Source organism: Anomalospiza imberbis, chromosome 5 (genome assembly GCF_031753505.1).
Source record: "Anomalospiza imberbis isolate Cuckoo-Finch-1a 21T00152 chromosome 5, ASM3175350v1, whole genome shotgun sequence".
NCBI classification, from domain to species: Eukaryota; Metazoa; Chordata; class Aves; order Passeriformes; family Viduidae; genus Anomalospiza; species Anomalospiza imberbis.
Genome location: NC_089685.1, coordinates 57,108,584 through 57,124,843, shown reverse-complemented (window position 1 = coordinate 57,124,843; position 16,260 = coordinate 57,108,584). Strand labels below are relative to the sequence as shown.

The 16,260-nt window shown below is 44.5% G+C and overlaps 1 protein-coding gene across 1 annotated transcript; it reads right to left on the bottom strand.

Annotated features, from left to right (window-relative positions):
• Positions 1–1,693: 1,693 nt before the first annotated feature.
• Positions 1,694–11,753, bottom strand: HSP90B1 (heat shock protein 90 beta family member 1). The gene is given in 21 exon segments (XM_068190999.1): positions 1,694–1,958; positions 2,803–2,901; positions 3,439–3,594; positions 3,691–3,769; positions 4,153–4,289; positions 4,571–4,816; positions 5,047–5,316; positions 5,573–5,638; positions 5,721–5,798; positions 5,886–6,023; positions 6,736–6,852; positions 7,440–7,556; positions 8,248–8,359; positions 9,283–9,614; positions 9,988–10,104; positions 10,197–10,338; positions 10,868–10,967; positions 11,412–11,525; positions 11,528–11,606; positions 11,609–11,677; positions 11,679–11,753. Coding segments are annotated over 21 exon segments (2,658 nt in total). The 5' UTR covers positions 11,739–11,753; the 3' UTR covers positions 1,694–1,928.
• Positions 11,754–16,260: the final 4,507 nt, after the last annotated feature.

Sequence of the window (16,260 nt, the reverse complement as noted above, 5' to 3'; positions counted from 1 at the left end):
CTGGACCACAGCTATGTTGCACATGATGCTCTCAGCTGAAGTGTAAGGAGAAGCACAGAGCATAACTCTCAAGTATGCTCTTTATTATTTCTGAAATGTAATCAGTTTTGTCACCCTCAAACCAACCAAAGCAATGAGAACTTCAGCTATACAACAGAACTAAGTTTGCTTAAATCCACAAGTAATTTACAGATTAAGAGTACTGGGAGGCCACCCTACCCCTCTAGTTTGTTAGGCAAACAAACTTGCGAACCATACAGGAGGTGGGAGCAACCTTGGCTACTCAGAGGTCAAAGAGAGGTGTGGATAGCAATCATACATTTCTGTGTGTATCACTGAAAATAAGTGATACTCCAGGAGGTTGGCTGCTACAGAGCACCAAGTCTCACTGCTGTAGTAAGGGGATATGCCCTTTCTGCCCTGTTCAGTAACTGAGTGCCAAAGGCTGCTTCTAAAGCTGACAGGGCCAGCTGCTGAGACTCATGTTAGACCACTCAGCCTGGGCCAGTAACAAAAGGCTCTCCTCTAGAATACCAGTGCAGTGAGCAGAAACCAGAGCCCCCCCAGACTCCCTTAAGAACCCCCCAAACTAAGCTTCCTTGACATCTCAAACTTCAATCCAACTCTAAAACTCTAATGCAACAATCACATTCATACATGGCAAAATTTGGGCAATATAGAAGCCTAGTAAATAGAAAGCAAGTTCTTCTGGTCAAGTGTTAAGTGCCCTCACTTAATAAGAAAGCTTATTTTGCTTCAGGCTGTAGAAACTTGTAACTTCACAGAAGTTCTGTTAATAAACCAGAAAAGATTGGTTCTTAAGTAGAATCACTGTGCAGAAGCACCACTCCTATGTCCTGCTTCCACAGGGGAAGGCAAAAAAAAAAAAATCCCAAGTCCTCACTGTAAATATTTTCTACCAAGTCTGTGAAGATGTTTTCAAGTGGAGACACTAGTGAGAAAATGTAGTGCTTTGTCCAATCACTACATCAAGCTAACAAAGAACAGAAGCTCAGCATGTCTAAAACTAACCAGGTTTAGCTTCAGTCATGTTAACTATCTACAGTGCTTTGCCATAAGAGACCTAGAATGAGAGTGAAAACATTTAGGAGTAACAGCATTAAGGATATGTGAAAAGAACTTCCACCTTTAAAAAAGGTGTAGAAAACAGAACTGCTATAGCTACACAAGTCAAAAGCAGGGTTTCCAAGTGCCATGGAGGATGGTACCAGCTCACAGGTAGTAAGACAGTTTTGGTGGTAAGTTGCCGACTGAAAAAGGAAGTGTTTTTTCTCCCCTCATCTATAAAGCTTCTGCTGCCTATCCTATGGAGTTAAGTCACAGGGTCTAGAGCACAAGCTGTTGGATTCACTTCCAACACCATTTTTTAACACCCCATCTCCTCTTTCTGAGGCTTGCAGGAGATACCCAACTCAGTGTTATTTCAATTAGCAAGTTCAGTATGGCTCTCAGCTACCAGGTGTATTTGGCCAAGCAGGACAGCAGGTTTGTAAATGTAAATCCCAGCCACAGGCAGATACTACAAATAGGTGTGGCTGTGCCAGCATGGGAAGGCCCAAGGATTGCCAACAAAGAGCCTCCTTGCACAGTGGACCTGAACACCCAGGACCATACCTTCATTTCTTTCTGCCAGCCCACAAGATGAGCTTGCCATGTATAAATTTAGAGTTGGTGGTGTTTGGGAACATTTTATTTTGTACATGACAAGATTTTACACCAAGTCAGTTAAATAATACAAATTTACATTCATGAGGAATGTTTTTAGAAAAGTGAACTTAAAAAAAAAAAACCTCCTTTACCCTTAATACCCCATACCATCCCTCAACATTTTACAGTGGAAAAAAACAAAACAATCTAATTCACATTCCCTCTTAACCCCCCAATGCAGGACAGTAGTTGAGTGCAGCTTACAGTTCATCTTTCACATCTGTGGATTCCTGTGAAGACAAAAATAGAGTATTACTTTTGGAAAGTGGAAAAAGGTTACAAGAACTGTCCAAGAAGAACAGAAATTTATATTACTGTCATTGCACATTATATTATACTGCTGTGCAAACATAACAGCAGTGGCATCAAAATTAAGTAGGTATAGTACAATAAATACCATTTCTCAAATTTATTCTTACCTAATCTGACATTTAACAGTAGGAAATTACATTGCTATAAGCTATGTATTTGCACTAGTCACAGGATATCATCTTGCAGGTCTCTTCCAAAAGCAACCCAAGAAAGCAGGCCCAGCTGGGACCTCACAACAACTTTACAAGTTATTATTATCAAGAAGCTATGGTATTAGAAGAGCTCAGCATATCCATCAAGACATAATTAAACTGCAGACCTGAGCTAAGTGAAGGCTGACTTCATATGACAGGTGAACTGTTCAGAAGCAATGGTGTTGTCTGGAACGTTATTCCAAACATGTATTGTAAGCATTTAGAATTACACAATAACAAATAATTGTTCATGTTTTTGCCCACAAGCTGTGGAAATACCATGGATAATTATCTTCACTAGAGGATATGCTGCCATTTTCTTGCCACAGGGCACTGTTACAATCTCTAAATCTTAGCTCCAGCTTTCAACATACCTCAGTGTCATCTTTTCACAATACAGTTTAATAAATCTGTACTGCAGTTTTTTCTCACCTCCAAGAAAATCCTGGAACACCTGACACTAAAATCTAGTGTCATGAAAGGCAAAGTGAACTTTATTGCCAGGTAGCACCCACAGATGAAGTTGCACACAAATACTGACAAGAAAGCATCAAACTTGAGACCCTACCTTCTGTGTTTCACTGTCCTCAGCATCAGCATCCACTTCCTCTTCATCCTGCTCTGCCTCCTCAGCTGCATCTTCAGGCTCTTCAGGTTCCTCATCCACCTGTACACAAGGGTCACAAGCAATTTGCTTTACTTGCTTAGGTTGTTAAACTAGTTGTGCACTAGCAAAATACATGCTATGGAAGTATTCACTATTATTTCCTAACATTTGCCACCAGCTACCTGAAGGAAAAAGTAAAATCTGTTCATTACTAACCCACTCCAGCAAAACAGCCAGCAGAAGTTCTTGCACAGCGTTATGAGAACCTGTATTACTTGTACCCACTTAGGAATTTCTCCATTAGATACAGGGGCCAAAGGCCTGTGTGCCCAGTTTACTCCTGTAGAGCCAGCACTTAATTAAGGACAGGAATATACTTGAGAAGCATAATGAAATAGAATCTCAAGCAACTACAAAGAAGAGCAAGGAAGAGAGAACATGAGTATTAAGTACAGACTCATGGCTGGACTTTTGCTGGCTCACTTAAGGGCAGGAAGTTGGATAAATTTAATTTTATGCATGTGAATGAAGGAGCTGTGCTTTTTAAGATGGAGCAACAGTAGGTCCATTATCAGTCCAAGTAGAAGACAAACTAACCTTTGCATCCAGATCAATGTTTAAACTCAAACGAAGCATCCTTTCTATTCTGTCTCCATATTCCTTAGTGTCTGGCAACATATATCCTGATCTCAGAGTTGCAGTTTCAAACAATACCACTGCAAGATCTGAAACAGTTTTGTCATCTTCGTTTTCCTAACATGGAAGAACACCAGAAAATCAAGAGAGACTTGTTAAAGCAGGTTGTATGCAGCCAAGTCAGTCAATGTTTCACTACTGTTATTTATTTACCTTGACTCTCCTCAGCATGTCCTTGATCAGTGGATGCCTGGGGTTAATTTCAAATGTCTTCTTTTGGCTGGCATAGTAACTGAGAAGAGAAATTACAGCACTAAGTTTCAAAGTACAGGACAGTATATGTTTAAATCTATATACACTGGTTACAGTCACAGCAACAAGTTTAATTCCCCCCTCCTTTAATACTGGTGCAACTAAATTCATCTTCTCTTGCCAAAAAATGGCAGATACCAAAAGCCACTGATGAGTCTTGCTCAACAGGCTGTTTTATATATTGGGCTTGAAAATAACAATTTAAGGCTATATTGGAGACTAACTTGCTTGTAAAATGACATTAAAACACCCAGGACCATCTGAACCAGGTGGAAGCTTGTTATGGGCACACCAAGCAAGGGAGGCTGTCAAGTGCATTTCATGTCTGCTGCTACAGAACTGGCTACAGAACTGGAAGCTTACTTTGTAGATATATCCTTCCCAGTCTGGTAAGCTTGAGCCTTCATGATCCTTTCCATGTTACCAGACCATCCATACTGACTAGCCACAAGAGCACATGGAGATTGGGTTAAACGTTGAGATAGCACAGCTTTCTCAATCTGTAGGAAAAACAAAACCCAAACACCCTAATGTTAGTTCACAGAGCTAATAGCTTAATAAAGTAAATAACTCTGCACTTCCCTGTCAGTTCAAGAATCTCTGAAAAATGGCTAAGGTGACATTCTAACTCATTATCTTCCTGAATAAAGACGTTATCCATAAAAGTTCACCCATGAAGACAGAGCAGCTACTGTCAAGCCTGTGCTCAAATCATCTGCAAGGTATGTCTTAGCAAGTATGACAAATAAAAATAATCACTACATATAACACAATATTTTACCTTGTCTTTGAGAGCTTTGTCTTTCATCCAGTTTAAGAGGGGCTCAAATTCCTTTTCCAAGGCTTCCCGACTCTCTTTAGACTTTTCACTTTCTTCAAACTTAACTCCTTCTTTCGCTACATTCTGAAACCTCTTGCCATCAAACTCTGGCAAAGCCTGAATACAGTATTCATCTACAGGTTCAGTCAGGTAGATCACTTCATAGCCCTTTTTCAGCAGACGCTCAACAAATGGTGATGACTCGGCCTAGGATGAAAACATTTGAGATGTCAGTTTAATTGCATTTGTAGCAGCAGCTACCAAAACCTGTACAACTATCTGGCAAATACTGGTACCAGAAAAACTAAACTGCAGTAGTAACATAAGCATGGAGTCTCCACATTTACAGTGAATACACAATTCACAACATCTATGGTACTAAGCCTACAAACTATAACATACTGTACTCCTTCCCTCTTTCTTGCACTCTTACACACCTCCTTTCTGCTGGCACCAGCCATGAAATAGATTTTGTCCTGCTTCTCTTTCATTCTTTCCACATACTGATCAAGGCTTGTGAGGTTACTTTCATGATGAGAAGACTGGAAGCGCAGAAGTTTAGCGAGCCGGGTACGATTGGAATGATCCTCAATAACACCAAGCTTCACGTTGGTACCAAACTCTTTCCAGAATGTGTCATTGTATTTTTCCTCTGCAATTTTCTTGATCATATCAAGAGTTTTGCGAACAAGTTTCTTTCTGATCACCTAAGAAAAAGCAGCAATACTGAGTTACAACAATAAATATTTTGAATAGCCCTCAATGCAACCTCACTTAAAGACAAATTCCACTTTGTATCCCTGATCTGAAGTAGACAAGTAATCTGGAAACAGCAATAACTGAGTTTCCTTTACATTACTTTATATTAGAGTCATGTAACAAAATTCATCAAGCTATTAGGTCTCCTAAACCTTGCTGCTTTTGTGTGCTTACAATGAGGGAATTTAAAACCAATTACCTTACCTTTAACAATTTATGCTGCTGAAGTGTTTCACGGGATACATTCAAAGGAAGATCATCAGAATCCACCTAATTGAAAAACAAAGTTTTAAGTCTATCTGGCAGTATTTGAAGATAAAAAACAAATTAAAGTAATATTTATAATACTTACAACACCCTTAACGAAGTTAAGATACTTGGGCATCATGTCATGGAAGTCATCAGTGATGAACACTCTTCGAACGTACAGCTGAATTTCAAGAGCAGAGAGCACCCAAGTTATTTAGGATATTTTTTCTTTTCCACAAAACCATACCCACACACTTTTCTGTCCTACCTTAATGAAATCACTTTTTTTGGATCCATATTCATCAAACAGTCCACGTGGAGCAGAATTAGGAACAAACAAGATGGATTTGAAAGTTACTTCCCCTTCAGCAGTGAAGTGGATGTATGCCATTGGGTCATCGTGCTCCTGTGAAGAGAGAACACTTTCAGTTGACATGGGGAAAATACCATTGAGTTAATACATTTCTAATAATAATGAGTTGGCAAATAAGTGCAATTATTTTACCACTAATCCAGGTGGACATGCTTTGCTAGAGTCTATCCTGGAAAGAAAATTTTAAGTTGCAAGAGCAGTGTTACTCAAGTAAAAATAACTTTCCTAAGTAACTTTCCTGGAGACCTCCCAAATTTTGCTGGATTTTTAAAAGCCAGTCACTAAAAAGTTACCAACAGGACAATAACCAATAGAGTTATCATCACACCACGGTTAAGTTACTTTCGAGTAACACATTACACTGTGCTGATACAAAGACAACATTCCTAGGAAACTCTGTCTCCCTCTTTCTTCCACCACATGCAACAAACACCACAACCCTCAGACTAAATACAGATTTCCCTTTATAATTTAAACACACCAGTAAGCTTCACATGAGCTGCAACATAATACTTTCCAAATCTAGACTAATCAACACTTGGATGGCAGTACCTTCTCTCTGGAAAAAGATTAATTCCTGACTGAGATGTTCTACCTTCCAGGCTCTCTGCAGTTCCATCTACTGACAGCAATTAATTAATTCTTCTGAAATAGCCCATCCTATAAGAACTCAGTTTTAATTACATAGCAAGAGATACTATAGCAAGCCTCTTGCTTTGGAATTATCTTGAGGCCCAGAGCTTACCTTGGAAAAGGTTTTGTAAAAAGCTTTGTATTCATCTTCTTCAACTTCTTTAGATGGTCTCTGCCAGATTGGTTTTATGTCATTCATGAGCTCCCAGTCCCAGACAGTCTTTTCAACCTAAGTAAATAAACACAATAGTATAAGAAAGACTCATTCTTTACTTCAGGTTAGGCCAATTAAAGGCACTCCACAGAAGCCAAAACGTAAAATATCATGTCAAAATCCCAAACATGCTCTCATTTACAAAATTATGCAATGACCTGGATGTTCTCATTTTAAGTACACACAGTAGCACAACACATGAGAACAAAACTTTAGTCTACAATGTAGTGTGTTCCATGTACATTTAACACGTTCACTAAGCACCAGTATTTCTGTTCTAATGCTACTCTGGAAAAATCTTCCCAGCAGAGTATATTAAATTTAAACTCGTCAACAGTGTCAGATTACAGAATTCCACTACCATTTCAAGTGGTTCATGCAAGTACTTATAATTAGCTGTGACCACAGCTTCACAAGGCTACTGCCAATCATCTGCCTGACTTCTACCTAGTCTGTTTCATTATAATCTTCTCTCCTACCATCTCACTTTAAAAGGATTTGCTTCTTGAAAGCACACACTACTGAAATGCACCTCTGCAAGACCACCTAGAAAAATTGCTATCTGACATGAGTTACAGGACCCCAAGGCTAACAAAGCTTACCTTCTTAGTTTTTGGTTTCTTTTCTTCCTCCTCTTCTTCAACTGCTGCTTCATCGTCCGTTTCTTCTTCTTTCTCCTTTGCTTCCTCCTCTTCAATGGGTTCTTCAACAGTCTCTGTCTAAAGAGACAACCACAGGTGGGGGGGATTTGAACACCTAGACTTCCTACCAGGTATGTTGTAGTATTCTCTCAAACAGTTAAATCTTTCACAGCACTAGCCTGACTTCTGCTATTTGTCTGTTGCAAACTTCTCTATGGGTAGTATTCTTCAGTTACTTTTTCATTAATAAATACTTTCCTTCAATACACTAGGAGATCACCACACAAATTCAAGTTTTTCAATGCTTTACACATAATGCTTATCAGAGACTTGGTGGATTTTAAGTTGGTGCTACACCAAGAAAACATCACAACAGGCCTAAAATCTAAGACACTGCCCTTTTTTAGATGGGTATCTAGCCACAGCTCTGCTTGAACACTTAACAGAGCTTCCATCTACCAAAGGCAGTGGAACAAAGATCCTTATTAGTAATTTGCAGAATTTTTTCTTTGGTAAAGTTCTTTGAATCAGAATAATACCAAGTTCCTTTAAAGTTTGTGATTTTAGCAGCAGACCAGCATTTGGGAAAAAAAAAAAAAACAAAAAAACCAAAACTAGCAAAACTGTAGCTAAGAGAATCAGGAACAGAAGAATTTTAGAAATTAGACAAGAAGCAGCTCTATGGCAGGCCTCAGCCTTCATGAAAGATCTGACCAGACAGCTATCATAACCAAAGCTTACAGTGGACAACTTAGTTAAATACACTTACCTTGCTGCTCCACACATAAATGGGGAAGTTTATGAACTGAGAGTATTTCTTCACTAGATTTTTAACAGTGTCCAGCTCAAGGTAATCAGATGCTTCCTCCTTCAAGACAAGGCTAAAGGAAAAAAAAAACCCAAACATTTTTAAGGGCTGCACAAGTCTTTGGCAGTTTTATAGCAGAATATACATTTCTTATGTCTCTGAGATCAACTGAGCCAGAGCATGGTGCTAACAACCAAGAGTGAGGGTTGATCCACATATGGGATCATTTACTTAAGAGCTGGACTTGATGAACTTTGTGGGTCCCAGCTCAGAACAACCTGTGACTTTGGCTGCAGCTGTAGCAATTCAGATTTATGCAAGTGAGCTTTGTAATTAGTTCAGCTCCAAGTATCTCTTAAAAAATATAATTCTTACTCAACCAGCATTTGTTTTCACTGGCTGAGGCAGAACACAATATTCAAAAGTTTAAATGAAAACATCAAATAATATCGATACTTATCAGGATCTTGATGCACTCTCATGGGCTTCACTTCAAACTAGACCACAAAGATCAACTTTTTTACACTGAGTGCCTCCTCCAGAAAGATCTCCTCTAAATCCAGACCAAATAAATTTACCTGCTCATGAAAGCAATGAGAATAGACTAGCAAATTACCTCCAGTCTGAAATTTGCATCAGACCAGCCTCACTGATATAGAAACAGCAGCCAGATTCCAAGCAAAGCTCTACAGCCCCTGTATAGGTTTTGCCAGGCCAGAATTGTGTTGAGTGACTGAATGAGCCTGAAGGCAGCTGAACTGTCTGGAATTACTTGCTGACAGTTGTCAAGACATTTGTAGTTTTGTCAGCTCATCTAACAGAACACGGACTACATTTCTTTCTGGATGCAGTTTGTATTTTGCGTGTTTCTATTAAACTGAATAAAGCTGTATTAAAAGAAGTAAATCAGTCACAAATCTAAGGTCACATATTCCAATGAACAAATGTACCCACACAACCTTTTTTATTTTGAGACTAAAGAAACTTAATACTTACGTTATGGTTGTGCCACGTCCTAAGGTGTTCCCTCTTGGGTCACTGATCACAGAGAATTCATTTGAATCTGACTCCCAAATATGCTGAGTATCATTGTTGTGTTTTGATGTGACAATAACTCTGTCTGCCACCAAGAAAGCAGAATAAAAGCCAACACCAAACTGGCCAATTAACTCAGATGTTGACTGGCTATCATCCTGCATTTCAGTCATCTTGTTTAAGAATTCACTTGTACCAGACTTTGCAATGGTACCCAGGTTTTTAACTAACTCTTCCTTTGTCATGCCAATACCCGTGTCTGTAACATGAAGCATGTTCTTCTCTTTATCACACTGAAAAAATAAAGACAAAAATGCAGTCTGACTTCACTGTGAATCTTAATACACACCAAACAAAATGGTACGTATAGCTATTCAAATTCAAACATGCTTAGGAACAAGAAACTGAAACTGCAGTAACTACAGAAAGGAGGAAGACCTTCCTTCAAAGTAGTCCAGTACTTCAGTTGCTCTTTATAAAACCAGAAACATATTTTTACCATTAAAAGAGGAGTAGTTTTTGATAGTTAATTACAGTGGTCCTCATCTGGTCCTAGTTTGTATTTACATCAGCATTAAGCCAAAAATAGAAATTTAATGATGCAGTGTATTTTTACATTCCTCCACCATTTCTTTGAAAGATATGTTTGCATCTAATCCTTCTTACCTTGATTTTGACTGTAAGTTCCTCGTTGCCAGCAAGAGCATTTTCATCAGTTAATGATATCAACCGTATCTTATCCAAAGCATCTGATGCATTTGAAATAAGTTCCCGCAGGAAAATCTGAAATAGAAACCAGTAGTCAGGAATGCCAGGAGAGAAACAGACACATACCTCCCAAAATTCTAACATGATATGCAGATGAAGTCACTAACCTCTTTATTTTTATATAAAGAATTGATAATTAGCTTCATCATTCTGTTCACTTCTGCTTGAAATGCAAACTTCTCAGATTTTTCTCTGATTTCTTTGATCTGGGATGCATTTAGGCCGTCTAGTTGGATAGCTTCTTCCTCTCTGTTAGGACAGTGAAAAACCTATCAAGGAGTCTCATCCACAAACAGCAAGACTAATTTCATTTTATCACAAAGCAACAGCAATAACATTAAATCACTGATACAGCACAAAATTACATGATCACATGAGTCAAGTGCAGCAATCCACAACTATATTACCATAATCTGAAACTTGAGTAAAAAGTCATGCTTGCAAGTGAGTCTTTTTTAATTAAAAATTTAGGGAATAATACAGGCAGTCTTAAAGCTACTGCAATCTTCAGCATGTGGTGCACCTCACAGGGGTGAGGCATTTCATGGGCATAGAGCTATTTCACCCGCAGGCACCAAGTAAACCCAAATTAACAGTCACCGACATTCGATAAAAACAAGTTGAACTTTTCTGAATCCAAGATCTCAAGCTCGCTTTTATTTAGAAGGAATCAGTCTTCTCCAGGACCTGTCTTTTGAGCAGCGTTCCACCCTTACTTCTGAGGCACTACTGGTGCCCGAATTGACCCTTCCAAAAGCAGAGCGTCCCAGGTACCAACCTCTGAACAACTTCATCATCCGTTCGAGACCCTTCTCTGCTTTTGCCCAAGTCATCTTCCACGGTCCCATCGACATCCACCTCATCGGCTCTGACCGACACTGGGAAAACAAGGAAACCAGCGCTCTGAGCCCGGTCCCCGCACTGCGCACTGCCCAACTTTTTCACTTACCCCTCCCCACGCCGTGAGGCTCAGCACAGCCCCTCGAGTCCCCCTCCCCAAGGGAGTTCAGCCCAACCGGAGACACGGGAGATGGGCAGGGGCAGGCCCCCTCCCGCCCTCCGCCCCCGCCCGTGACGGCGCATGAGCCGCGCGGCCCCCTCCCCCCGCCGCCCCATCCCCGGAGAGGCCCAGGCCCGGGCAGGGCAGGCGAGGGCCCGAGCACCGCTTCCCCTCCCCGCGGGGCAGACTGAGGGGTCCCGCCGGAGACCCCACCTCCCCTCGGCGGCCTGCGCCCCCCTCACCCCAGCACACGGCGGGGGCCTGTGGGCCGGGACCCTGGCACCCCTCCGCCAGAACCTTCTAGAAACTCGCAGGCGCTCACCGGCCAGAAGCAGCACACACGCCAGAGCGAGGCCCCAGACCGGCTTCATGGCGGCCGCAGTGACAAGAGAAGAGCCCCCGGCGCCTCCGCCCCGCGCTCCCGAGCCCGTCCCGCGCCGCCGCCGAGCCTGCTGGAGCGGCCGCGGCCCTCCCCCTCCGGCTTATCAACCCCAGCGTGGGGGGGGCCGCGCCGCTCGGCCCAATAGCAGCGCACCACGCCAAACACGCAGCCAATGGAGAGGTTGGGAAGGCGGGGCCTGCAGCCGTCGCCGCCAATCGTGACTTTCCATGTGCGGTTTCCTGCGGTCGGAGCGTGGCCGGCGCCCATTGGCGGGCGGAGCGGCGCTCGGCCAATGGAGTGCGCGGGGGGCGTGGCCGGCGCGGCCCCGCGCGGCGCTGCAATGAATGGTGCGCGGTGTTTAACGGCGGCACCACGTGGGGCGCGGCCGCGGGAGCGACAGGGACCATCTCCACACGGAACACCGGCTCCGACCGCTTCCGGGGACACCCGGGATGCTCATCTCGGGGAGACGAGGTGCTATGGCAACGGGCACTTCCGGTCTCGGCGGCACTCCCGATTTCCGAGAAGAGCGAAAAGTCATGATTAGAGCCATAACGAGCTGGGCCGAGCGGCGGAAGCAGCGTCAGGCCTGGACCGCCGTAGCCGCCGGCAGGGGCAGGGCGGCGCTGGCGGGTCCCGCTGCCCGCCCCAGCGACTGGGGGCAGGGACGCGGGGGGCCGCAGGCGCCGTTCTGCGCGTTGCATGCCGGGAGCTGTAGTCGCGCTGTCGGTGCCCCGTGGCGCCCCCCGCCGCGGCTGGGTCCTCCCCGCCAGCTGCTCGGGGCCTCCCGGCCCCGCTGTGGTCCCTGTGCCCCTGGCCTTGGCGCTCGGCTCCTCTCTGCGCGTCTAGTGCCTCACACCGCCGTGAGAGGAACCGGCGGGCCTCTGCCGAGCCTCTCTGGGGACTCTCGGTGCTGGTGGAGGAAAAATCAAGCCGGGTGGTTGGCAGGTCTCCGTCTCTGGTTTCCAGCGCTCTTCAGGGCGACCATTCTCCCGGGAGCTCGTTAGCGCTCCTCAGCCTGCCCTGGGGCCTTTGTTTATCCCCCCGCAGCCCTCCCTTCCCCCGGGGAGTGGCGGCTCCAGCGGCTGCCTCCGGTGTGAGGGGACACGGACCTGCCGCCCCAGTGGCACCCTGCCGGGCAGGGTCAGCGTGAGGGCAGCTGCGGTCTGTGGCACACTGCAAGGGAGCCCTGCCGCTCCGGAGATGAGCACACTGCACGGGAGTCCTGCCGCTCCAGAGACGAGCACACTGCAAGGGAGCCCTGCCGCTCCAGAGACGAGCACACTGCAAGGGAGCCCTGCCGCTCCAGAGACGAGCACACTGCAAGGGAGCCCTGCCGCTCCAGAGACGAGCACACTGCACGGGAGCCCTGACGCTCCGGAGATGAGCACACCGCAAGGGAGCCCTGCCGCTCCAGAGATGAGCACACCGCAAGGGAGCCCTGCCGCTCCGGGGACGAGCACACTGCAAGGGAGCCCTGCCGCTCCGGGGATGAGCACACTGCACGGGAGTCCTGCCGCTCCGGAGATGAGCACACTGCACGGGAGTCCTGCCGCTCCGGAGATGAGCACGCCGCAAGGGAGCCCTGCCGCTCCGGAGATGAGCACACTGCAAGGGAGCCCTGCCGCTCCGGAGATGAGCACACTGCAAGGGAGCCCTGCCGCTCCGGAGATGAGCACACTGCACGGGAGCCCTGCCGCTCCGGGGACGAGCACACCGCAAGGGAGCCCTGCCGCTCCGGAGATGAGCACACTGCAAGGGAGCCCTGCCGCTCCGGGGATGAGCACACTGCAAGGGAGCCCTGCCGCTCCAGAGACGAGCACACTGCAAGGGAGCCCTGCCGCTCCGGGGATGAGCACACTGCAAGGGAGCCCTGCCGCTCCAGAGACGAGCACACTGCAAGGGAGCCCTGCCGCTCCGGGGATGAGCACACTGCAAGGGAGCCCTGCCGCTCCAGAGACGAGCACACTGCAAGGGAGCCCTGCCGCTCCGGAGATGAGACCTTTGCCGTGCATTTCCAGCGTCCCTGGCAGGGTTGCAGCTGGGGACATAAAATGCAGCCTGTGCAACTTCTGCAGTGCACCGCTGTTAAGAGCTTATGCTAATAAGCTACTTGAAATAACTTAGAACCCCCCTCACCATCCTGAAAAAGTCTGCCCAGGCTGGCATGTGCCAGTCACCTGTTTCATCTTACACGTTTAACTCTAGACTGGAGGAAAACCCCACCGAATACCAAAAACCAACCTTGCAAGCAATGATTTAATGGACTTTGTACTTGGAGAGGAATGTATTTGAAAGAAATTGATTGATGATGTTCAACACAAAAATAAAAGCCCTCACTGTGTTTACAATTTCACAAACACAGAACTTAGTCTATCAGTAGCTGAAAGTCTTGGCAAAAATATCTTTGTCATCTTTAGTTATACAATGGGCCATATAGTTTTTTTTTAACTTTAAAACTCAGTGTTGTACCTTTCTGTCCTCCTGATAACTAATAGTTATGGAACTGAAGGAGCCTTTATATTGGAGTAAAGAATGGTTATCTTTGGGTTCTTCGCAATGAAGTGTCATGCTTTAACCCTGACACCCGCCAGGGGTGTCACCTTTGTTGCCCCACCTGGCAACAAAGCCCTGTGTAGCCACTTCCTCACTCCTCCCCTTGGGCTGGGGGAGAGAATCAGAGGAGTAAAAGTGGGAAAACTCGTGGGCTGAGATAAAGACAGTTTAACAGGTAAAACAAAAGCCAGGCACGCAAGCAAAGCAGAACAGGGAATAAATTCACCCTTTCCCTCGGGCCTGCAGGTGTTCAGCCATCCCCAGGACAGCAGGGCCCCAGCACAGCCAGCAGTGCCTTGGGAAGACAAACGCCATCACTCCCAACATCCTCCCCTTCCTCCTCCTTCCCCCAGCTCTATACACTGAGCATGGCACCCTGTGTCATGGAATGTTCCTGGGTCAGGTGGGCTCAGCTGTCCTGGCTGTGTCCCCTCCCAGCTTCTCGTGCACCTCCAACCTCCTTGATGTTGGGCTGGTGTGAGGGGCAGAAAAGGCCTTGACTCTGTGCAAGCACTGCTCAGCAATAACCAAAACATCCCTGAGTTATCAACACTGTTTCCATCCCAAATCTACAACAGAGCCCTGTGCCAGCTCCTGTGAAGAAAATTAACTCTAGCCCAGCCAATACCAGCACAAGAAGGCAAAATTCAATTGTGATGTCTTTAAAGGACTCATTAAGCTTTTCTGTATGATTAGCAGTTTTAATAGATGTTCCTCACGGATCACAAATTATACAAGAAATAAAAAGGATGGTTACTTTTCCAACACGTACGTGAGAATGACTGTGAAAAAGAAATATGAGAGGTCAGTGTCAGGGTTGTAAGTAAAAAGAAAATCTGTCAGGTTTTTTTTAAGACTTGTGTGAAGTTGAAGAATTATTTTCTGAAGAGTAGTCTTCCTTATTTGAAAATACAATTTCATTATTCAGGAGTCTAAGCACAGAAAGTTTATCTTTTTCTAAGACTCACCTACAAGCAGTTCAGGATTTGATTTCCTAATTGTGCCTCTATGATTCCCAGAGTGAGATATGTTGCCTTATGACTGTGAATAGGCATTTGAAGGACACTGAGATAAACAGAGTAGTTATCTCTGCCTTGTAAAATTCTTGCATTAGAAGATTTTCTGGCATTTCTATTTTAGCAGTCATTTTGCTGGCAGCAGGAAAATGTCATGCTTTGTGACAATCATTTTGAACATTGGTAGCTGGAATAGTAAGAATGCAAACCAATTCTGTTATTGACTGTGCTAAACCAACACAGATTTTAGATTAAGTTTGGTGGAATTCAAATTTTATTGGTTACTTTGCCCTTATGATTATACAGTGTAGAATGTTGCTTTTGAAGGAAATACAAAACCAGATAAATCTGTGTTTGTCTGTTGAATTGAAAGGCTAGACTAGTAAGAACTGTGATGAGTTTACCAGCATTGATTGCTTGATGTAGATTATACTGTTTGCTTTCATGAATGCCAATTTGGATTACCCAAGATAAAACTGATAGGCAAGAATGAGGCAGCTGAGTACTTATGCTCTCAGAAAGAAAGTTTATTCTCTCTACAAGGAGGCTGTAAATTGGAGAAAATTTCAGCTTAATTTCTGCTTTAAAAACTTAAGGGAGCTTTTAAGCTCTAGTTGCACCGACTACTGCTGCCACTCAAAAGAAGTGTGAGTATCACCTTTCAGGAATTAATACCAAAGGGGAGATGTAACTGTCAAGTGGTGATAGTTCTTCAGCAACTTAGCTGCATTACAGAGGTCTATAAAGCAATTAGATATGTTTTGATACTTGTGTGCATAACGATTGAAACAGTCCATTTTAGAACTGTGCTTTTCTGTTAAGTAAAATTCAGGGTCATGTGGTGATAAGAGGAATGGAATACAGGTAGCGTCTCCTCCCATGCAAACAGCAGAGCCAGCCCCTTTCCAGTCTGCTGAGTGCCACTTTATCAGGTCATCCCCATGTCCATGTGGAAGTCACGTCTCTGAAGCAGGCCACGGGATTCCAACTCGATGTTGGAACTAGCAAGAAGCATAACCTTGACAGAAATAGTTATGGAGATAAACTGAGAGGAGTTCGTAAGACCTGACTGTGGGTATTGGACTTAACCAGCTAAATTAGCCAGCTGATCTTCCTGGGCTCCATCTGTAACAGTGAGCCAGTCCTTTCACTGCCCTGCTTTGGCTCTGTCAGATTTTTCCTGAGCTGATTTAGCTCTCTAGCTCAGCAAAATACTT